The sequence below is a fragment of the Petromyzon marinus genome, chromosome 23 (assembly GCF_048934315.1).
Source record: "Petromyzon marinus isolate PM22_M1 ecotype Great Lakes invasive population chromosome 23, UKy_Petmar_22M1.pri1.0, whole genome shotgun sequence".
Taxonomy (NCBI): domain Eukaryota; kingdom Metazoa; phylum Chordata; class Hyperoartia; order Petromyzontiformes; family Petromyzontidae; genus Petromyzon; species Petromyzon marinus.
In genome coordinates this window covers 10,044,915-10,068,590 of record NC_133689.1, presented here as the reverse complement: position 1 = coordinate 10,068,590, position 23,676 = coordinate 10,044,915, and the positions used below count along the sequence as shown (strand labels likewise).

Sequence of the window (23,676 nt, the reverse complement as noted above, 5' to 3'; positions counted from 1 at the left end):
AACTATATAAATGTGGGTTATCAATATTTTCCATGAGCACCTCTGATTTACAAACATAAACAAATGTGTAAATAGCAGATATCTTTATCGTATAATCGGAATTGTATGCAAGAACAGATTGAAAACAACTCACCTCTGTTGTCATCAATGCTGATAGAAATGTATGCAGGAGGCAAACTTTGCATTGTGAAGGATGGTTTGCTCTGCTCTGCATTAGCCTGTTGTATAATGTTCTCTTATAATTTTCTAAGTAAAAAAAAAGTCTAAATATTTTTTTTTATTTTTAAGCAATATACTAGTCTGGGAGAGATCATATTTCTCTTGGTATCCCTGAACCTGTAGTGGAAAAATACCACATTCCTATGGTAGGCATCCGTCTCTCCATACATATTATGTCCTGTAGAGAATTATGAGTAAGTAGTGGCAATTTTATCGACCCCAGAGAGGCGATGATGGGTCCGAATTTATTCTGGCCCCTTGCAATTTAATTCGGAATATTCATTTTTGAGAGCTCAGCCCCTCTTAACTGCAGCGTCAGTCGACGCAATTTTTTTGTCTCACATAGGCAGCCTCACAATGATCCTGGTGGTCCGCTGGACCCACTGTGCCCCCACCAACGTGTTCATGCCACCTTTGAGTCGGTGGGCGGGGCGGGCGGCAGGGGGGGGGGATATTACATTTCAAATACAATCTTTAAAAAAAAAAACATGATAATGTGAAATTTCCTCTACGAGCTTCTGTTAATTAACAGACATAAGCTTATTCGAGCAAGATGGAGCACGTTGCTTACTTTGGATTTTTTGAATGACAACAACGGTTAGTTGTTTTTTTTTCTGCGCACTCGCTAATGTATTTTGTTTGTTGGGGGCGATTGAACGGGTGAATTAACAACAACAATAATTATAACAATAGCAACGCATGAAGCATGATGGCAGTGTTGCGGTCGCAATGCTGCAGAGAAAGTAAATGTTTGTGTTTTTTTTGCTTCCCGGTGCCTCGTCTCACTTGTGCTGTGTTTTCTGTCCACACCAGCTGCTTGGCACGCTTGTCTAATGGACCAACTATGTGTTGCAGTGCCTTGCGGAGGAAACCTCACAGATCAAAGAGGCGCCATTCTTTCCGCTGGTTTCCCCGAACCATACGATAACAATTTGAATTGTGTTTGGAAAATTACTGTGCCCGAGGGCTCAGGGGTGCAGGTAAGATCTCCCCGAAGAAGTCTCCCATCTAATTTGTTGTCACGGAATTGGAATTGCCACGTTATACCGTGAACCCGCCAATCCCGTGTAACACAATCTCCGATCTCGCAGATGGTCGTAGGCATAATTATCCTAAAAACGGCAGTGCCCAGAGGTGATACAATTTTTTTTTTGCAGCGAAAGAAAGTGTAGTTTAACTTATGTTTGAGAGCTCGGCTTAATATGCTCTGACAGTGACTTAATGATGGCCGATTTCTATAATTGACCATTTTATACGTTACTTAAAGTAACCGTGTGTGCACGTATGATCTTGTGAGCGCGTGGACCAGTGGTTTTATGGTTATCACAGTGCAATACAAACCAAGCCACCTGAGTATAGTTCCCGGCCATGGCTAACATCTATGCCAAATATGTGCACGGTTACCAGCACCCCCCTGGTGTGCCATGCCAGTCTCGGTATATGTGCTCGCTAACAGCACTTGCCCCAGCAGTCCGTTAATGGCTATCATGGCGGATCTTTTTGTGTGGAGCCGTGGCACACTCGTTAACACACAATGGTTGAATTCCTGGACATGCTACCTTCGTGGCGTGTTGCTTCTGCTCTGAGGCGGAGTGCCCGGCATGATATGTAAATATTATGACTGGGAAGACATAGGTGGCTGCGAATGGAGCTTGCCACTGCACACCCTCATAGGCAATGGTGGCCTAACTTGTTCACCAACGGCACTTCTCCCTATGTGTCATGAAGCCGAATGAGATATGGGCATCTTTGTAATGCTGCGTACCTTAAGTGTGCAGAGCTTGAAACACTTGGCTTGACAGTTAATACAGTTGGAACAGGGGGAGGGGGTTTTGTCAATTCGAAGGCTGCCACGTTAACTGTGTGACGTCGCTTGGTCTGCAGTCAAGAGCCCGTCTGGCTCAGTGCTGCAAATCGAGATGAGCATTGCCTCATGCTCAGTTGAGCATCGAGACACCTTCATATTAGAGATGCATAAATTACATTGCACGTTTGAAAAGTAGACCTGGATAAGCGTCAACGAAACCATGAGCAGATAAATAATAACCAGAACGTATGTAGGCCTAGTTGAGTCTCAAGACTCGTTTTCGGGAGGTTTCTGCGCTGAGATATTTGGCAATTTCCTCACTGCGCATTGCTCTCGTGAGAGGTAACCGTGCCAGCTGGAGAAACTCCTAGGATGGGGGCAGAAAAATTATCAACAATCCATTGATATTAAAAAATTCGATTTGATTGCAACAACGGATTGCGTGAAAAGTTTTTTTTAAAGATGTTTTTTTAAATGTAGTTAGGACACTTACTCTGTTTCCCTGGTTATATTGTTCAACTCACATTAGGAGGGCTGCGAGTTAAAATTCCAGTCATGACTTCAATCAGCCCTTCATGCCGCCGGGATCAATAACATTCATACTACTTTGGCAATTAGTCAATAGTTGTAGTTAAACTGGACCCTGCCATGTGAATGTGTAATTTGCATCACTATCTCAGGGCCACTGTCAGACATTATCACTCCATAGTCAGTGGAGCATGGATATATTGTAACGCCGATTCGACTTGTCATTTCCCTCCGCCGTTATTGCCAAAGTGGGCACTTAAACTCTTCTATATTGTTCACAACCGCAGGTCATAGTGGGATAGTCTCATAGCTAAAATGACACATTTTATAACTTGCAGACCCAAGAAATAACATGCAGAGACAATCATTAAGAATATACACTTGCATTTCAGGTTAATAAACAGCACTCCTCCAAATTTTGATTTAAAGCTTTCGTGACTGCAGTAATTCATATTCTTAGTTCTTTCGGTAAAGTCACGTTGAAGGGAAACAACAAGTAAGTACGTATGCATTTGCAAGGTCATTCTTTGAAAGAAATTACATCTCATGCGGGCCCTCACCTGGTTTAACAAGGAGCAGTAAACTGCGATTGATCTAGTGGCAGAACAAATGTCCTTATTGATAATCTTATTAGCCCCGCCGACGATATATTTGTACTGTGAAGAGCTCTGTGTTCAATGCTATCCCTGTGCACTTCATCCCCAGACTCATAGGTGACTCACACATTCCTAATCCTTCCTGCGCTGCACAGACATATCCAGGCATTGACTTCTATTTTTGCCTGCTGCCACTTTGTTTCCCACAGGTACACGTGCACAGTTTTGCTACTGAACAAAACTGGGATGCTTTAGAGATATATGATGGCCCAGATGCCAATTCTCCACGTCTCGGGAGCTTCTCCGGTAAGAGCAACGCATTTTTGCCACGCTCTCAGTGTTTTTTCTTAACCCAAAAGAACTCGCAATACAATATATATATAAAAAAACTAAAGTTTATGACTCATTACTTTCATCAGTTGTACATACCAAAGCTGTGCATCGCAAGCTGATGAGATTTAGGATAGCGCTTTGACTTTCGTGCTCACTGCCCATACTGCCCACTCGTGACGTCACACCCACACCAGAGTCAGTTTACCACAAATATCGCAATGCAATGTAATATTGGTCGCAGAAGAGCCTTCGTGTTAAACATCCCAAATCGCAGCTACGGCACGATGTGCAGTGCATTGTGGGAGTGCGTGCACGTGGGTCTGTGGAGTCAAGGTCGTAATTGTAACACGCTGCTGGAGCCAGGATCTGTGATTTGACACTGCCACATTGCTGCGCACCTATGTTTGTTTGATAATTCCATAAATTGGCACGTAATTTTGTATTTTTGGTTAAATTATATGACGCTCATTCCTTTGTTACGTGAACTCTCAAATCAGCGTAGGGTGAAGCCCTCCGTTCCACGTTTCCAGGTCAGCCATTGTGCTTCTGGACACCTAAACTAGAGATTTAATTTTTGATTTAAAGCTTTCGTGACTGCAGTAATTCATATTCTTAGTTCTTTCGGTAAAGTCACGTTGAAGGGAAACAACAAAATAATAAAATACATTAAAACAATAAAAATTCTCACGACGTTTCGACCATAACACAAACGGTCGTCTTCAGGTGTGTTGGTTTGCATTAATTTATGCAAACCAACACACCGAAACGTCGTGAGAATTTTTATTGTTTTATATATATTTTATTATTTTGTTGTTTCCCTTCAACGTGACTTTACCGAAAGAACAAAGAATATAGAGATTTAATTGTTCGGCAATTGAATTGCGGATGTTTAAGGCAGACAGACAGAACCAATTGTATTTATCTCTATGAATTGTGTTCGTGATTGTTCGGTGGCAACGTTTTTTTTTCTTTCTTTAGTAAATAAAGTCTGCTGATTCCTAGTGTTACAATCTTGCGCAAGAGTTCACGCAGCCCGTCACCTTTATGTGGTTAGTACGATGTACAATCAGAATCCCCCTTGCCATAGGAACGTGTGATTTACAACACTGGCTCAGGGTCACCAAGAGTCACCCCATTGCTCAGCTGAGCATTGAAACGCCTTAATTTTGGCTGCTGTTGCCCCACATTGGTGTTTGTTATCAATTAGGTTGTATTCCCAATTAAATTTCTGCCATGGGATGAGTACACATCGAAAAATGTGCTCTTAATATTACAGCATCACGCAATCGGTATGAGGAAAGCATATATTTTGAAAGTCAAACGCATCTTTTAAAGTTTGTATGCATGCATTTTTATTCTGAGTGGTGTTTGTATGGGTAAGTATACTGTTTTTTGTTATTCCTATCGATTTATTGTGTTGTCTGATATGATAGATAACATCAGTAACAATTGATTAACCTGTCCTGGATCTCCCATAGGTCAACTCAGTGTAAAAAGTTGAAACGTTTGTTTTGCAATGTGCTCCACATAAGCAAGTGGCAAGGCAGCCTGGTGCGCATTCTAATGCTGCTGTCAGTGTCCAGTTGTGTATTGTACCAGCCCTAATGGGTTCTCATTAAGAGCACTTTCCCCAACAGTCCTAGGCTAAATAGTGGATCTTTGGGACGAAACGAAGAGCCCCCGTATGGCCTTAACAGACTGCGGGGGCAAGTGCTGTTAGCGAGCATCTATAAAGGCTGGCACGGCACACGAGGGGGTGGGTGGCCAACACCACGCCCAGCTGCCTTTGTCTCCCTAGTGGCGATGTTTACACATCGCACCAGGTACTCATTTGAGGCTGAGTTGACCTAGGGGAGACCCAGGACAAGTTCAGATAATCGTGACTGGTGTTGGTGGCCGTGACCGGAAATCAAACTCGGGTCGCCGGGTTCGTAGCGCAGCGTAGCGCTAACCGCTACACTACCGCTCCCCAAAGATCCACTATTTAGTCCGAGGCTAAATAGTGAATCTTTGGGAACACTTACACGCACACACACACATACAGCCATGCGTACATATTTGTGCAACACACATGTTACACGTATCTTCACACATAGAACATGCACCATACCTTCATATAAACACCAACATAAACTTAACACATCCAGCCATACTCACATATATAAGCTGTACTTATACTCAAAATATTTCGATGTTGCCATGGTGTAAATGGTCATCAAACTGGACTTGCAATCCAGAGATCACGGTTCGATCTCCCAGCACAGCAGGAACAAAACCAGCTGACAATGTATGAAATCCCCCCCCCCCCCACCCACCGCTGTCCTCCCAGCAGTATAAATAGGCGCACCACAGTTTGTCGACGGGCAGGTCTCGTGTGTGGTGGGGGAAAAGCGTGGGTACCCGCCACCACTTCCAACATGTCTCGCCAGCATTGAAGAGTAGGCCAAATACTCTGCTGAGGGGCTGCCTTGACCTTCCCTCTAATGCAGCGTTCTTCATTGCAAGGCCGCTGGTGGCCTTCAGTGCGGCCCCGTGACGTGCAGCCCCCGACAATACACACAACACGTGACACCCCACCCCCGTGCCGCTGTCAAACCCCAACGTTTTCAAATGCGGCGGCGGCCCTCACGCTGATGATGTCTTATCGGCGAAAGTCCCACACCCCCCCCCCCCCGTGCCCCGTAAAAAATTAGTGAAGAACACTGCTCTAGTGGATGCCCTTCCACCAGCAGTTGGTTGAGCACGCCATTGCAGGGCTGCACCGTGGCCTCACGTTCATATTAATACGCATTCTGAAGTCGGAAAAGCACGCTCTGGCCCAGTAGATCTGCCACGTGCAAGGTGGGCCGCCTGTCTGCTTCAGATGGACCATTACAGCACAAAAGCCCTCCCCCGCCGCTCTGTAGCATTAGAGACCACTGCAGAAAAGTGCTTGGCAAGTGGAGTTGGGGAGTAGGCAACATGCGAGCCCTTAAGCAACGCACAAAGGAACGATGTCGCCACGCCCTGACCGCTTTTGTCACCTCCAGTGCCGTTTTTCACATTGGGGCTCCAAGTTTACTGATGTAAGGCTGAGTCAACTTAGGGGAAGCCCAGATCAGGTTTTGAGATGCAATTTCTTACGCGCGCACGCACGCACGCACACACATACACACGCGCACACAAATTGCTTCTTTTGTTAGAATTACATGAAACTAGAACAGGGAGAGGGGGAAACATGACATGAATTTTAAAGACGTGATTTCATTTTTTAAATAGCCGAACGTGGCTTTTCTTTGTGTCGAGCGTTGAGATTGGTCTCTTTTCACAAGCCAATTTTAGACACTGCAGATTCAAACCTCCAATAATCATTACCATAACTGCTTCTTTTGCCCAGGGTATGTATCCTAAGTGCATAGGCTCTATTAATCGTTTAAGCACACCACTCCGATTAGAGCTGTTTGCAACGATGCAGAGCGTAATGGTTAGCATCTGAATGCACTTGCTGATATCTATTCTGTAATGTGCCCTAAACATCAGAATGGATGCTGGGCCGAGTTGGACTGAGCCATAATGCCAGTGCTTGCATACACTGAATACGCAAAACAATTGCTATTTAAAAATGTGTGCGGAAATATGTTTTAGTGTGCGTGATATATCCTCTTTAACATGCTTACGTTTGGACAGTGGTGCAGTTGTTGGCACCCTGTGCTACAAACCCTATTGCCTGAGCTCCATCCCCAGCCATGAAGAACATCTATGCTGCATATATCTGAGCTAGTTCTTAGGCTTCCGCGAGTTAAACTCAGCCTAAATTGAGTAGCTGGTGCGGTGTGTAAATATTCGCACTTGGAAGATATAGTTGGGCAGGAATGGCGCTGGCTACTTCACTCCCTCGGGTGCTATGCTGTCCCAAGTTGCCCCAACAGTCTACACAGGGTTTATTGTGGACCGTTGTTTTAGTTCATGCGTAGTGGGCTCAAGCACGACAGAGGCGGTGTAGTCGAGGCAGCACTATTTATTATAGTTCAACACTTTGGCACAGGGCAACGTATACAATACTTGAAGGGGTAACGGACCCTTCACCCGCACTGGACTGGGATACACCCCTAGGCTATCTGCCTAACTATTTATGCTCCCAGGTCCTCCGCTAAAGACGCTAGGGGAGGCTACCTGACCTGGCCCAGCTTCGGCGCAGGTCACGACACCGAGCCAGACAGACGCGGCCCTTAGAAGGACATCGGCTCTGAGGCTCTGGGGCCGCACCACTCCACTGGCTTGCTCTGCCCAGCCCTGAGAAGGACAGCGGGTCAGAGTAGTTCCAGGGTCTATCTAGCCGGTCTTCTGTCTTCACTGGCTTTTCGCTCTTCGGCTCCCCAACACTGCCTCGAGCTCTCTGGCTCTCCGCCTTTTACACGAATTGGCCGCGAGGGGCGGGGCTCTGAGGGATCCAAAACCCACAGCCCCCCACCTCTACACATGTTTGTGTGAGGAGCGCTGCGGTGTCGAGATGTTAACTCCCTCCCTGGTATGGAGGAGGTCGTGGGTCCGATCCCAAACCAGACCCCTGTACATTGGGAGTTTGTATGTCTCTTTCCCAGTGGCCACGTGGATTTTACTCCGGGTCCTCTGGTTTTTCCCTCCACGTTTACAAACATGAGTATTATTTGACTGCAATAAATGTTCACGTGATTAGCCACTTCGTTGGACTATAATTTGTGGCCAGGTCGCTTCTGAAAAAGAGCTATATAGTTCAGTGGGCCTTACTTGATAAAAATATAAATATTTAATAGATTAGTTTAATATCAAATGGCACACAATGATATGATCCCATTGATGTGGTTTTCATGTCCTGACCATAATGCACAAGACCAATGGGAATTATTTTCTGTACCTGGACTGCATTTTCTGAGGTGCACTCATCCGAAAATCAGTCCCAACGGTATCTACTTAAGTTCCAGGGAGATAGAGGTGGCCAGGCCTTGTACCAGGCACACAATTTATACGACTGTTAAGTCTCTCAGAGCTGAGAGTTAATTTGCTTTGGCAGCATCTCCCCTGGGTCAGCTGTAGCTATCCATCTGTGGAAATGTACTATCGTGACATTTGCACTCTCTCCTCTGAATAATAATAATCATAATAATGGAAATGTTAACAACTTGTAACGCGCCACACAGTTTTCATCCACTCATAACGAGAGCGAACGACTCAAAGGCGTGAGGAGCCACAGGGAAGCGGGGAAGACAGCAAGCCAGGTGGTAAGCAGGCGCCAAATCCTTCCCCGCTCCCCTTCCCCAAGCTCTGTGGCCCTCTATATGTGAAGGTGTTATCGGACAATGAAATGAGTGTTTACGTGTGGGGGGAAAGCGGAGCACCTAGCAAAAATAGACATGTGCGAGGGGGCAACACTCTATCCCATCTAGACGGAACACTTTATGCGGGTGGAAGGGTTTCCGCTAGACTGCAGTGGTTCTTAACCTGGCGTGCATGCATCTGCTGGGGGTACGAGATGCCCTTTCTGGGGGTGCGAGGCATGGCCATTTTTTTTCGAAGGTAAATCATCGAAACACAAATTAAGTACAACTAAGTACAACTACTTTGTTTAATCAAACCTATTTATTAACATTTAAACAAAAAATTACGATTGAGAACCAAACCGGGGCAATTCTGCAGTTAAAGGTTAAGAACTACTGCGCTAGAGGGAGCTATTCAGAACTCCTGGATAGGAAACTTGGCCAACCCATTCCACGCTGGGCAGACATTTTCGAAGTGGTGGGAGTTACCAAAACTCTACCCCTCTACACGCAACCTGCCGTTTGGCTAATTGCGTTGTACCCTTTTATACAAATGGATGGAAACGAGATGCGAATGTGGGGGGTCTCTGGATTGCAAGTCCAATGTACGAACCATTATAGCACGGGGCAGCATTCCACTTGTATTTTGTCCATGTTGAAATATGAATTGCCTTCTCACTGTAATTGAATAACAAGTGTTTTTTTTTTTTTACACCCACAGGTACATCCATTCCAGCCCTAATTAACAGCACGTCGAACCAGCTGTTCTTACATTTCCATTCCGACATCAGTGTCTCGGCAGCCGGCTTCCACTTGGAGTACACAGGTTTTAAAAATATCACATTTGTCACGTGTGCCTCTTAACATAACGCAAGCATTGACACTCTTGAAAAATAACCATTTGCGACAGAGATTTTCACAACTGTTTACAGACATTACTGTTGTGCATTTGATTTGTATGGGTTTGTATATTTTCGTCATTTAATTTCACGAGCCACTTTTGAATGTTCATGGGTCCCTCGCGTAACACGCGGCACGCGTTCCTGAAAAACGGAGCGTGAGTCGAATTGCGCTGTATGATGTCTAATTTCCCATAGACATGCATGTTCTGCAGCGGGATGCTTTCCCGAAGAAAAGTTATTTTAGCCATGGATTTACAAAATACGTATGGATGTAATTACTCAGTAATAATAATAATATTGTGAACATTACGAAAATTACTTAATAACGAGTTGAATAACGTGTGATGGAAACAAAGGCGGCAGATCTACGATGGCTACGCCCAGCCCGTGACGCTGGGCACTGGCATGATGCGGCAGTGACACCATGAGAAATATATTTATTTATTTTTTGACTTTGTATTTCTATCGTTGAAAATATATATTTTTTTATATTTTGAAACATTTAGTTTGACAATATTTTTTTTGTTATTACGCTTCATTTTTTTTTTATTTTTAGCGCGTAACCGTGACGCGCACAGCGTAAGTCTGAAGCACGTCCATAAAAGATGAATAGCATAACTGCGAATTTGCGCAATGGGGGGGAGAGGGGGGGACACACACACATTAAGCGAGGGAAGCCTGCACGGTACGTTTACCGAGCGACCTTTTTCGAGCGACGATTCGCGGCCAGCAGAGAGGCAGTGCAGCAAAATCCACCACTGCGCTGCACAACGATTCTACGCTCCCACGTCCATGTTCCCCGCCGCGTTCACCAACCCACCCGCCTACTGACGCAGCGTGGTTAAGCGAAGTCGAACAAACCCCCATGGCCTGCGTGGCGTGGAGGAGTCCCTCGTCCGCACGGGTGGCGCTGTGATCAGAGCGGTTTCCTCACGGGGCTTGGACTCGGCCCCCGCACTCCCCCTGGAATCAAGTGAACAGTTCAGAATCATAATCTGTATTTGTACTGGAGGAATCCGATGAGCTACAAAGCTCTTTTCTTCGCAGATGTCCGGTAGTTTCTTCGCAGATGTTCAGTCGTCGCTCTGCTGCGAAGAGACCACCGTCTCCTGCCATTAGAATGTGGAATTTATACCACTAACTCTTAGCTCCCAAATGGACATGAGTACCGTCCCATCGCTTCACTTGAGCAAGGAGACAATGTGAGTTGACTGAATAGACTTTGAGCAACAACATTTTACAGAGCGCTATATATATATTTTTTGTGCACATGCAGGGGGGAAAAAAAATAAGCTGCTCTCTTTCTGTATCTTGTGAAATCCCAATGTTGTTCATGGTCTCCCATTGTACAACCGTGAAGCAGCATTAAGAATGTTTTTCTCTTTCCCCGGACTGAAATCTAGACAGATTATAGGGGCATGTCCTGTGACGGATTGCACCTTAATCCCTGTCAACCTGGGAGATCCACATTTGTGATTGAGGTTTTGTCTGCTCTCGCCAGATTTTATGATGATGTCCCAAGCATTTGGGCTGCAATAGATGTAGGACAGTATCCCGCGGCTTTGTGTAAATCACCCTCACGGTACGGTTTCAACGTAGTTATTACGATAGTGAATTAGGTGGTGCGGTGCATTGTATCTTTGAAGCAGTGCAATGCTCTGCTAATTTGTGTGTTCGTTATAAAGTGGTGTAACATTAATTAATTGGCTTCCTAGCATTTCAGTTGCATGAATCCTGCGTTAGAAGCTGTGATGCATTACGTTTGCTTTGTTCTGGCTACAAGGAACACCTGCCAATATTGAAATAATGTATGTATGTTCATTGAATTGTATTAATTGACTTTCAAAAATAGCATATTTTGCAGGTGAAAAGGCAGTCGGCTAATTTAAGAATTACACTGTAGGGTAAAATATTCAGTTTAACACGTAGGCTTTCGCGACCAATATTATTCATAATAAAGGTTTTTTGGGTTAGATCGCGTTATTTATAAATGTGTCGTAACCCTCCACCACCCGACACGGCCAATCAGCAAAAAAAGTGTCACGTTGACAAAAGACAAATAATTATTTGTGACACTTTTTTGCTGATTGGCCGTGTCGGGTGGTGGAGGGTTACGACACATTTATAAATAACGCGATCTAACCCAAAGACCTTTATTATGAGGGTAAAATATTAATGCAAACTTTAGCTTTATCTCCATACGATAAGTGGTGGGTGTGTTTGGTGAACTCTTCTAAGCTCCATTGTGTCACACTTTCAGTGGGGTTTTGTGGGAATAGCTGCATTTGTTTTGCCTTAGGTTGTGCGACGTTGGTAACAAACAAAAAAATTCTCAAGACGGTCATAATTCTGTCATCTCAGTCACAGTACCGTGCAAATGCTGACATGCGCTCGTGAATTGGAGATTCATTTGCGTCATGAGTAGATAATATGACACCTGTGTCCTGCTGATGATGCTCACAATTGTAGATTGGCAAAATGAGCACTGCTTCATGAGAAGCAGCCAGTAGTTGTTGTGCTCCAGAGAGACCGGCTCCAACGATAGGAAATGTGGACATTTCCACCTCTGTCCCAGTCACTAACAGAGGGTAGCATGGGCCAGTGCTCAATAGTGGAGGGGGAGACACACCTTCACGTTTGAGTTCCAACTCTGGGATCGGTGCACGCTCTTTCAAACCCCCCCCCCCTGTTTCCACGGGGAAGGACGTGAAGGCATCCCGCAAGAGACGGACGGACGTGCGGTGGTTTCCGCGAGGCTGACAGAATATCCTCGAGGCCATCTCCTATTCTGGCGTGGGTCAGCGCCTTGTTTGTATTCAGCAGGGGGAAGGGGTCAACATTTTAAACACTGCCATTTTTTCCGAGAGCACTTGCAAGGTGCACCGTGTTGTGCCTTCAAGTGTCCGCTTCATGGACCGCTTCAATATTGGTGTGGCGCTTGAGTGCATTTGCACGGGACGTTGGCTATCGCTCTCCACGAACAACAGCGCACCGTCTACACGCCTGGGCTCATTGCCTTGTGGCTTGGCGACTTACTGAAGCGTAACGTTGCCGGCGGATTGGGATCCATGGATAAAATGCGGCCTTATCATTCGAAGGCCAGTCAATATTTGTGTTATTTTTATATTTACGTTGAGAATTAGATTTTTTTTTTGTATATGCAGAATATATGGGGTTTGTTTTAGATTTTTAGATATATATTTTTTTAAATTTGTTTTTCACCAACTATTTCCCGGTCTAGCCAGGTGACATTTTGACCAGAACGCTTGATCCACCATCAGAATGTTGTAATTTCAAATAAAGGTTGGGATCAACTCTTGCCTATTTATTTATCACCGGTTAATGGCCTCGTCTACCGTATCCTGGGAAGTGTATAGCTGTTGTCCTATGGATACACGTGGCCTCTGCCATGGGAATGCATCATTCCCACTGCATGCTCAGAGCTCTTCGTGGAAACGAGCAATGCCCCACACTTGTTTGTGCAAGGTAATACTTTTATTTGATTTCACTTAGTATTTTTTTAATAGATGTTGGCATTCATTTACATGCTAATTTGACCGTGAATTCCTTAGGAGATTAAATGTGCATTCCCAGCATCCCTCTTGAGTCCACTTGAGTTAAATAATAATTCTTAACCCAGGGTACATTATCTGCTGTCTTACAACAACAAAAAAGTCCACTTTGATATGTGTTCCTTACTTTAGAGGTTAATCCATATACAATGGCCTTGTTGTGAGATATTTCATTTGTAAAAATATATCTTCAATTACGTAAAGCGATTTCTTTGCTGTCTGTGTTGTATGTGATAGAGCCAGTGCGTTTAATATTCCTGACACAGTCCTACATGCATTTCTACAAACACATTTGCCAGCCCAGTAAATGTAGCTCCTAATATTTGTTTGTATGTATTTAGCACCGCACTCTGCAGCAACAGTAATAATGCATTATTATTAACGTTACTGAAACTAACCCAGGTGATACAGTGGATACAGCACTCAACTCTCAATCAGATTGCACGAGTTAAATCCGGAACTGGGGGTGAACTCAGCCCATGATATATTTCTGTGATAGATAAAATGAGTACCATTCTATATAATAATATTGTTTGATGCTTACATTGCAATCAGAAAGTCGTTGCATCTGAATCCAGGTCAGATATCGCCTGGGCCCATCATCTTTCATGGTCAATAAAAGGTGTTCCACTTTTTCAAACGTTAACAGTTTTTGCCTTAAAGGAGTTAACTGGCCCAGAACATAGACATGTGCAACTCAATGCTTGCTCAGAACCGCACATGGTAATGTAATACATCATTCCAATTTTTTTTTGCCGAGGAAAACCTTGTAGAGTCAGGAGGGTTTACATTGGGATGTTTGGCCAATCCCATTTAGAGGTGTTTGACTTGTAAGAATTAAGGCATTAGACATGTGAGCAGCTGACATGCAGCACTGACACCTCCACCTTGCAGCCAGCCCCATGCTGACCTCAACAGCCCCGATAGTCACTCATGGAAGCATTGACCAGGCTCAAAAAAGGCCTGCTTAGCTTTTGAGTCGGTCAGACAAGTCAGTCAGACCTCGGACTAATAACTCTTTTGACATGTCACCCACACCTCACGTCAGAATGTGGGTTCGGTCATTGAGAATGTAGGCATTGCCACCTCGCGTACGGATGGGTAACTCGTTTACCTTCACTGTCAGACCAGCCACGGGGTGGACCATTGTCGTGTTTTTCCCGTCACCAAAAGGGGTTGAGTTCACTTAAGTTCCCATAGAATTATCACGGATTACCAGCCTCCCATTCGATGCGGGCTTCTTTTTTTTTTTTTAAAGCTGACACTGGCAGCCCCAATCAACTCGCGCCATGTGCTCTTAATGAAATATTCCTTCTTCAAGGTGGCTCGTTAAAGATAGCGCACGCGCCTATGGAACACAGTGGATTCATTGTGGGGCGATAGCGAAAGGCAAAATAGGCATGGGTGGAAAATGAGCAATAATGTATTACGGTGGGTACATTCATTGGTTATTTAGGGGCATGAAACCTTTCTGCAATGCTGAATATTTCTTCGCAGAGAAATTGTGCATATTAACAATTTACAACTAAATCTGACAAGGTGTTTCGTAAATGTAGATATATGATTGAGATACAAATTAGCTCACCGTCCTCCGAGACAGCACGAAATGACTATGGAATGGATGCAATTGCATTGTGCATACGTATGAGCGAAATTAAGCCGTCTGCTGGAACAAAAGTTATCACATTTTTGTGTGGGGATCTCTGCACATATACTTAAATGCTCGTTGAAACACAAATTACATTAGGGAAATAATGTTTCATATTTATTCACGTAAAAAAAACGCTGCAGTTGTGCTTTTTCACGTGTGTTTTCCCCCCACGTGTGTGTTTAAAATATATATAATTATCATGAAATAATTTCGTGCAAAAAATCTAGTATGCACCCGTGCAAAAAAATATGTACACCTTCATTGTGTTGCGATGTTATTTTAACCAGAAATGACAGTCGATATGTATTCGAAATTAATCTGGCTTGGAAATGCTGCTGCTGCTGCAGAGCACTCCACCAACAATTAGAAGCTTTTCAGTTCAAATCCCTAGTTGGAGGTCTGCTCAGCCCATCGCTGTGTAGGGCTAATACAATTCGTACTCCTTTGTAGGAAACCAAACAGCGGTTGTACTATTGAACGCCCGGTATCTTTTGTACGGATGTGGTCTTGTAAGGAATGAGCAGCTACCCAATGCACCTTTGAGGTTTGACAGGCACTGATTTGTGTGATTCATTTAATCACTCAATCCTCAAAGTTATTTGTTCAGAAACTTCTTGCACTGGGTTGTTTGGCAGTTATTACTGGCTGACGCTTTATAACTGGACATAGGATATCACATTCTAATGGAGGTTAAACTTAGACTTTTTTTCCTCCACAAATGTTCAAAGGTTCCAATTTGTCTTTTCACCTGCAGCAACAACATTTCTCCAGCTTAGTTTCTGCAAAGAAGTCACTTGCATAGGAACACCGGTTCAAAATGTACGTAACATTTTAGTGCTAACATATTTGTTGTGTGTGGTGTTTCCCTCAGCCGTCGGTCTGGCTTCGTGCCCCGAGCCGGAAATTCCTTCAAACGGAATCCGTTTGGGTGAGAGATATCTCGTGAACGATGTCGTGACATTTCAGTGTGAACTGGGATACACGTTACAGGTAATAAATCCAGACATTTTAAAACAAAAAAAAAACGAATTAAGTGCATTGCCCTGTTAAAGTCGTATTTCGTTCGTATTAAATGATCGGGTTTTTTTGTTGTTGTACGTAGCTAAACGTGCTAATTGGACGTGCGGTGGAAGAGCAAACAAAATAAACAAAAAAGCAGTTTTTTTGCGACTGTATTTAATTAATCAATTTACTCTTGTGAGGTCGAATGGTAGAATCTTGTATTACGGTATATATTTTTTTTCAAGTTATCCATTTAATACAATCAGAAATCATCCAGGTCAGATATATCTGGTTAGGTAACACAGGGGTTAGGGTCTTCAACTCACTATCAGATGGCACGAGTTAAAATCGTGGGCATGGGTTGACTCAGGCCATCTTCTCTCTGGCGAATGAAAAAGCAAGCAGCACTATGTGGGATGTCGATATTGATTGACTCATGGAGAGACTGGTCTCCATCATATGAATCTGTAATTTACACCATCGGCTTGGAGATGCATATGTAGATTAGAAAACAATATACACTCCTATCAACCTGGAAAGAATTGGACTTCGATTCATAATGCAAATCATCTGCATTGCAAAAATACGTGTTTTAATAGAAACATTCAACACCGCAATGTATCTTCACCCAACGTTTACAGTGAGCACTTGCAATCAGACACTCGCTCACCTTACTTGTAGCTTTAATGCACGGAGTTATGAAGTGCGAATCTTGATAATGAATGCGGTGCGAATGAGCAAGCATTGCTGCTGCGCTTTGTTTTTTTGCAGGGTCATTCGCACATCGCGTGTATGCCTGGCCCAGTAAGGAGATGGAACTACCCTCCTCCACTCTGCATAGGTACGTTTACACCTCTGTGCTTGTGCTATTATTGTATTCATTTGTCTGCATCCACGCAGTCTTGCGGTATTGTAGCTCTTGTCTCGCAAGCGGAAGGTCGAATTGTTATGGAGGTGCAATTGAGTACTGTGCAATGTTCCAAGTGACCTGGGTTTCGATTTAAAGCTTTCGTGACTGCGAGGATTCATCTTCTTTGGTTCTTTCGGTAAAGTCACGTAGAATGAGAATAAAATAATAAATTGATAAAATAAAATAACACAATAATATTCTCACGACGTTTCGGCCACAACACAAGCGGCCTTCAGACAGTCTCGTCCCCTTCACCTGATGAAGGCCGCTTGTGTTGTGGCCGAAACGTCGTGAGAATATTATTGTGTTATTTTATTTTATCAATTTATTATTTTATTCTCATTCTACGTGACTTTACCGAAAGAACCAAAGAAGATGACCTGGGTTTGATTCCAGATTGAGCCTAACTCCAGTGTCAGTTTCGAATCTGGCTTTGGCCTGGACCTCAGTCCTAGCCTAAAATGAGTACCTAGTATCACACTAGGAAAGTAGGAAGAAAGGTGGCTGAGTGTGAGTGGTGCTCACCATATCACTCCCTTGTTTCAGCCATGCCATTGGTAATGGGAGCTCGCTAAGGTCACTCGCCCCAGCTGTCTGCGAGCGTGAATGGATTAAATTATGGATCTGTTGAAGTGTGTTCTTGGGTACCCTCACTTAGCCCAATTTGTGAGTAGCTGGATTATAGACAAAGTGACAGCTGGGAGTAAGGATTAGTTGTGTATCGGACAAATTCAGACTCGAGTCCCCGGGGACACTGGCACATCTTATGGTGTGTCTTCCCATTATGGTACATCATTGGATGCTGCATGTTGACATGGGCGCATGGGGCCAGCAAAAAACCTCCCCCAAGTGAACCATTTCTTTGTGGTTCATTTATTCTTGTGCTGGAATTAAAACTTGTTTTGGTTCACCGGACCAATTTTTTTACTTGTATAACCTGCTCAGAAATGTTGCAAAATTTCATAATTGGAAAAGTACTGCAATTACATACTTTACAAAGTAACTTTTTTTATTAAGAATTGCACGAGCGAGCTTTGTATGTGCACTAATTAATTTTACAACTTGTTAGCATAATCTGGAACCTTTGGAATATTTTATATGAAACAAGTTTTTTTTCTGAATGTTGGTGCCACATTAAATGGGGTGCCCACAGAGCACAATATGTGAGACAAAATCCCGGCAGTCAAGCATGATTTCATCATTGGCAATCGATGAAATAAGTACAATTTTAATAATAATAAATGTTTAGTTTTATATGATGCCGTTCATGCAAAGTGCATCTCCCAAGCGGGAAAGTAGCCAGGTGGCGAACTGCCACCCAACAATTCTCCAGGCTCATGTGGTTTATATTAAGATGTTTTTAATACATTAAGGAATGTTAATACACGTGGGAAGAAATCCATAGCACCGTGTGAAATCCCACACATGCGATGGTGAAACACTCTATCCCCATACAGTTAGTTCAACAGTTTGCTATGCTACCTTTTGGAGAAACTGGCTTCGAATTTATGAATGCAGAATTCCCACCACTTGTTCAGGGATGCTCTTGGAGATGAGTGCAAAAACTCCATGCTCAATCGAGCATGGAGACACTTGGGCTTTTTTGCCTTTTACTTTTATAAACTATTTATTGAAAGTGTAAATAACAACAAAAAATATCAACAGAAAATCCCTTGCTGGTGGTTCTGAGCTGGTGGTGAAAATTCACATTCCTGTGGTAGGGACCAAATTATAAATCTCCCCCTGCCCCCCTCCCAATGCAAAAAAAATGGTTCAGTCCACAATCAGTGCTTACAATTGTTAATCTGACAACCAGGTCTTATGAAGTCATGTAAGTGTTGGCAATTAAATGTGGATCAGCCGGTTATTTTGTAGAGGCAGTCTTGTGGTACGAAAATACCGTATTCTACGCAGGTGGCTGTGTAGCTCAGGTCAAGAGCGCTGAACCGGCACCGTTGATATTTCGGGATTGAATCTGTGTGTTTTAGCCACCTATGATTAAACCTGGTTCTCAAGTGCAGCCAATTGATGACTGCACAAAAGACCCATAACGTTTAATTAGGTTTTTGATTCGCAATGCGGGCAAAAATTGGAGCTCGAATATTTTTTTTTTTAACAATAAATATCAGTTTGACCGTCATGCCACTGATAATCTCATGGCAGAGCTTGCGGCAAAAGGGTACCGTTGTTGTGGAAACAATTAAAAGACAACTTAAAGGATTTGTTTTAACTCCCGTGAAACTTTCATTACGTGGGTCGTTCTTCTCCTACACTTGGTGCGGCTGCTCTCTGTGAGTGTTCTGAATGTTGATTCGTCATCCCATGACAAACTTGGCGATATCACATTCGGAAAACATGGGAGTGGGGGGTGGGGAGGGGTATTATATTTGCATTCTATTTTAATTTTTTGCTAATTAGTATTCTCCTAGTTCAAATCCAAACTTTGTGGCGTTTATTAGCATCACATATAAAAAAAACATGAAATGCATTTTGTTAAAAGGCAGGAAAGTAATTTGGGGGATCTTAAACTTGTGCAGAACTTTTTGATTTGTTCGCACTCATGTAAGATTAATTAATATGTGCAGGGCTCATGATTACTTGCCGTTTGGTGTGAATTTGATTGTACATTCTGGTGGCTTGTTTTGTATTCGCATAACATGTGTGTAAAGACCTAAGTGTGTGTGGGAATGGGTGGCTCAAAAGTTTTTCGCAATTAACGAGGAAAGAAAAATGTAATGAGTCGCCTTTTTAACGTAGTGTCTCGCAGGCTTGACAATGAACCATGGCGATTTAAGGTCAATGGCACAATTCCCACGGCTGCCCAATAATTCAAATCAGTCATTTTGTTAATTTTCCACATAGAAGCCTGTGAGGAATCATTGAAACACAGTTCTTTTATTTTTGTAAAGGGAGACTCGGGGTGCATGTGCTAGCTGGTATATTTTACAGTTTAAAACTGTGAATACTCAAAAACCTAGTCAGTTAAGTTTGAGACCAATGTTATTCATTAAATTGTGCCATACTTAAAGTGGTATTTTGGGAGTGCTTTTCTCTGGTTGTGCACCCCCCCCCCCCCCCGCTGAACCAGAGACAGATATTCCAAATTATCATGGAAGGTGAGGGGGGGGCATGTTTATCTATAGAACAACTATTTTTTTGGTACGTTCAACAAAGTTGTGCTCATATTCTTAGTTCTTTCGGTAAAGTCACGTTGAAGGGAAACAATAAAATAACAAAATATATAAAACAATAAAAATTCTCACGACGTTTTGACCATAACACAAACACACCTGAAGACGACCGTTTGTGTTATGGTCGAAACGTCGTGAGGAATTTTTATTGTTTCATATATATTTTATTATTTTATTGTTTCCCTTCAACGTGACTTTACCGAAAGAACTAAGAATATGAATTACTGCAGTCACGAAAGCTTTAAATCAAAAGTTGTGCTCATTTTATGAAACCGACCCGGCGGTGGTGGCTATGCACCTGGCCTGTGAACTCGCTCCGTGGAGGCAGCAGTGAGGGTTTAATGGGCGTCAAGGAGGTTCCATACCGCTGGCTCGACAGGAGAAGGCAGTGCAGCAAAATGTTGACTTCCACCTGTACCACCTGTGTGGGATAGAGTGTTTCCCCCTCTCACGCGTGAGGTTTCTCTGGGTGATGCAGATTTCTCCAACTCGTCAATTGGCCTGTAACACCTTCGTATTATATGCTTTGCCTCTCGTGGTCCTACGTTGTGCCCTTATCCAGGTAAAATTAATTCAGCCATCAACGCATAGGCATGCTCAAACTAGTATCGCAGCAACACTGTTCTTCATTGGCAGCCCTGAGCCATTACCATGGCAGGGACCATTGTGCCAATTCGGTCAGCAACCAGGATTTGAATCTTCCAACTTTTCCTTTCTTCTCATCTTAACTTAAGTCAGATAGCTCCTTGACCAAGGCGCTTAACAGATCATTAAGAACGGTGCATATGAATGTAACGGTGAAGATCAGGTGAATCAACTAGATGAGATGAAGTAATGGGCGAATCTGTGATGCAGTAATGGGCGAATCTGTGATTCCGAGTGCTCTCACCGCAGTAACACCAATGCTGACGCTTTCATTTAAAATCACGTGCGTTCACTGGAAGAGTCCAATGCCATCATCTCTCTATAATTGAGAAGCTCGTTTAATGTGCGAGCACGCATTAATGAGAAGATAATCCGCTGGAAACATATTAACAGAGTGCTGGGCAATTGTTGGTGCCGGCTGGCTGCTGCCCTTCCCCTTGAATGTGGCTCCTCACATCTCCGAGTCTTTTCCCCTTCTTCGAGAGTGAGCAAACGCAGTGCGGCGGCGAGATACAAGTTGAACATTATTATTATTATTATTGTGATAACAGGCTGAGTGGACCTTTGACAGGGGGGGGGGGGGGGGCCTTAACTCGCGCGCTTACGACTGCGACCAAATCGCTTTTGACTGCAGAAGCGCCCGGCCAGATACGCGATTTCAAAGCCCGGGGTTCAAATGAGGTGTAGTTTCATACTTCACATTCCGCTGCGCTCAACAATCAATTGCGGTATGACAGCCGCGGCGGTGCGCTTCCTTCACGCCTTCACACTAAAAGAGGGAGTAGGAGGACAATGATTGCTGCATCTTGCCGGCAGTATTGCCGGCTGGTGACACCGTTGACAAATTGCACTGTGAGCTACGTTGTCAGGGCCGGAGGGAAGACGCCAGGAACCCCCGACCAAAGTTACGTTAATAAAAGTGTCAGGACGGAGGGGAAAGCGAATGTATAAATAAAATCTGTCGCACTTGCGAAGTGTCCAGCCACAACTCCTGAAGCCAGTGGATCTTCGGCGTATCTACGGAGGCAAAGGCAACTCAAAGTTAATCAATAGAGAGATGCATTTGCTGGCTGTAAGGCTGTGCCCAGCACGCTGGAGGCCATAGCGGATAGGTGGGCTGTGCTCAATTGTGTCTGCACCTAAGTGCGTGCATGAGTGTGTGACCGGGAGGGGTAGTGTCGTAGTTAGCACGCTGCGCTATGAACCTGGTTCGATTCGCGCTCACGGCCAACACCGATGACGATTATCTGAACCGGTCCTGGGCCTCCCCTAGGTCGACTCAGTCTCAAATGAGTACCTGGTGTGATGTGTAAACATTCGCCACTGGGGAGACAAATGCGGCCAGGCGTGGCGTTGGCCACCCACCCCCTCTTGTGCCGTGCCGGCCTTTATAGGTGCACGCTAACAGCACTTGCCCCTACAGTCTGTTAAGGCTATACGGGGGCACTTTGTCTTTTGCAATTTAATGGCTCACTTGATTTTTTTTTTATTAAGCTTTTGATCGAGCGATGTGCCGTTGAGTTTTTCAGAAAATCTTTGAATTTAATGTGACGGCATAACCTGTGCATGCTATGACATTATTCGGCTGGTGGGATCTGTGGTTGTGCCGCTCAACTTAAGATTGCATGGTTCAGACTTCAAATCCCAGTCGGATTTTGATTCGTGATGGGCACGCAACGAGTTGCCTTCAACATCAAAACAGGAAATTTGAGAATGCACTGATTAACACGTAGGCTTTCGCAACCAATGTCCATAATACAGGGTTTTTATTATGGATGATATTGGCTGTCGCCTGATGAAGCTAGTTGTAATTACTGGCGAGACTCGTACTCAGATTGTAAATGTGGCTTTTCTCTCCAACACACCGGTGTGCTGTACTAGTAACAAATTGGCATGTTCTGTTTACGTGACAAACCTTACTAATTGGCTGTGTTGGGTGGTGGCGAGTTTAACGACACATTTAGATATTTACTAGATCTAACCCAAAAAAACCGTGTATTATGGACGAGGATGCCCTGCATGCCATGATGACGTTACAGTTCCCACACATATTCTGTGCACGGCAAAACTTGAGTTTAGATTGTACTCAGACAATCATTTCTGATGCATTGAAAATGCTTGTAGTTAGCCAACAGCGCCTGTCAGAATCAGAATGTGAGAATCAAAATCAGCATATTTATTTATACTGGCGGGATCCAATGAGCTATAACATTTTTTTCCACATGTCCTGTAATTTCACAGATGTCCAATGTTAAGACTGACCACCACCATAGGGAATGGGCCGTTTTACACTCTCAACCCAGGGCCATCTGCCCCATGCTCATTTGGGCATGGAGATGATTTCAATTTGACTTTTCATTCCTCCAGTAAAACCTCGCTGAGTGTCAAAATGATTTTTCAGGATTTTTGGCTCATTCTTTAATGGACGGTTTGGTCTTGGGAAGAAACAGTGACGCTTAAAGAAAATTGCACGCGTGTCAGAGAATTACACTCGGAAGTGTGCACAGACAAGTCAAGAACCTCATTTTGCACTTCCATAAGCTGGGCTCCTCACAGCCCAGCACGGATAGAGTTCCACAGCACGTGCTGATCTCTCTGACTAGCAATAACCCTGCCTGATTGACTCTCTTGCGAAAATCACCCATGCTGCCAATTTACGTGTTCTGCTCTCACTGTCTAAAAAAGTGAACGCAGGTCATTTATGTACAATTTAGATGACCCTGTTAGAGGAATCTTGGAATTTCCACTTCTAGCTCAGGGCCAACAATCAACATGAGGGGCACCTGACACTCAGCTGAATAGGGAGTCACAGAAGTATGAACGTTTTACTAAACAAAAAAAAACTATTTGAATTTTACCAGGTAAGGCCCACTGAGCTATATAGCTCTTTTTCAGAAGCAACCTGGCCACAAATGATAGCTCAACGAAATTGCTTATCACGTGGGAATTTATAGCAGCCAAATACTATAAACGCATGGCGATTATAATTGTGGAGGGGAAAACCGGAGAACCCAGAGAAACATCCACGTGACCACGGGGAATACATG

At 43.9% G+C, this 23,676-nt stretch overlaps 1 protein-coding gene across 2 annotated transcripts in view; it reads left to right on the top strand.

Annotated features, from left to right (window-relative positions):
* LOC116945092 (CUB and sushi domain-containing protein 1-like) overlaps nt 1-23,676 on the top strand; it is a 630,678-nt gene that overhangs the window by 462,363 nt on the left and 144,639 nt on the right. The window contains exons 35-39 of one of the 2 annotated variants that reach the window (XM_032959197.2): nt 1,075-1,199; nt 3,360-3,456; nt 9,478-9,582; nt 15,753-15,871; nt 16,655-16,724. In XM_032959197.2, coding sequence (XP_032815088.2) covers nt 1,075-1,199; nt 3,360-3,456; nt 9,478-9,582; nt 15,753-15,871; nt 16,655-16,724 — 516 coding nt within the window. Of the gene's footprint in view, nt 1-1,032; nt 1,200-3,359; nt 3,457-9,477; nt 9,583-15,752; nt 15,872-16,654; nt 16,725-23,676 lie in introns of both variants that reach the window. The other variant, XM_032959196.2, reaches the window with a different exon arrangement.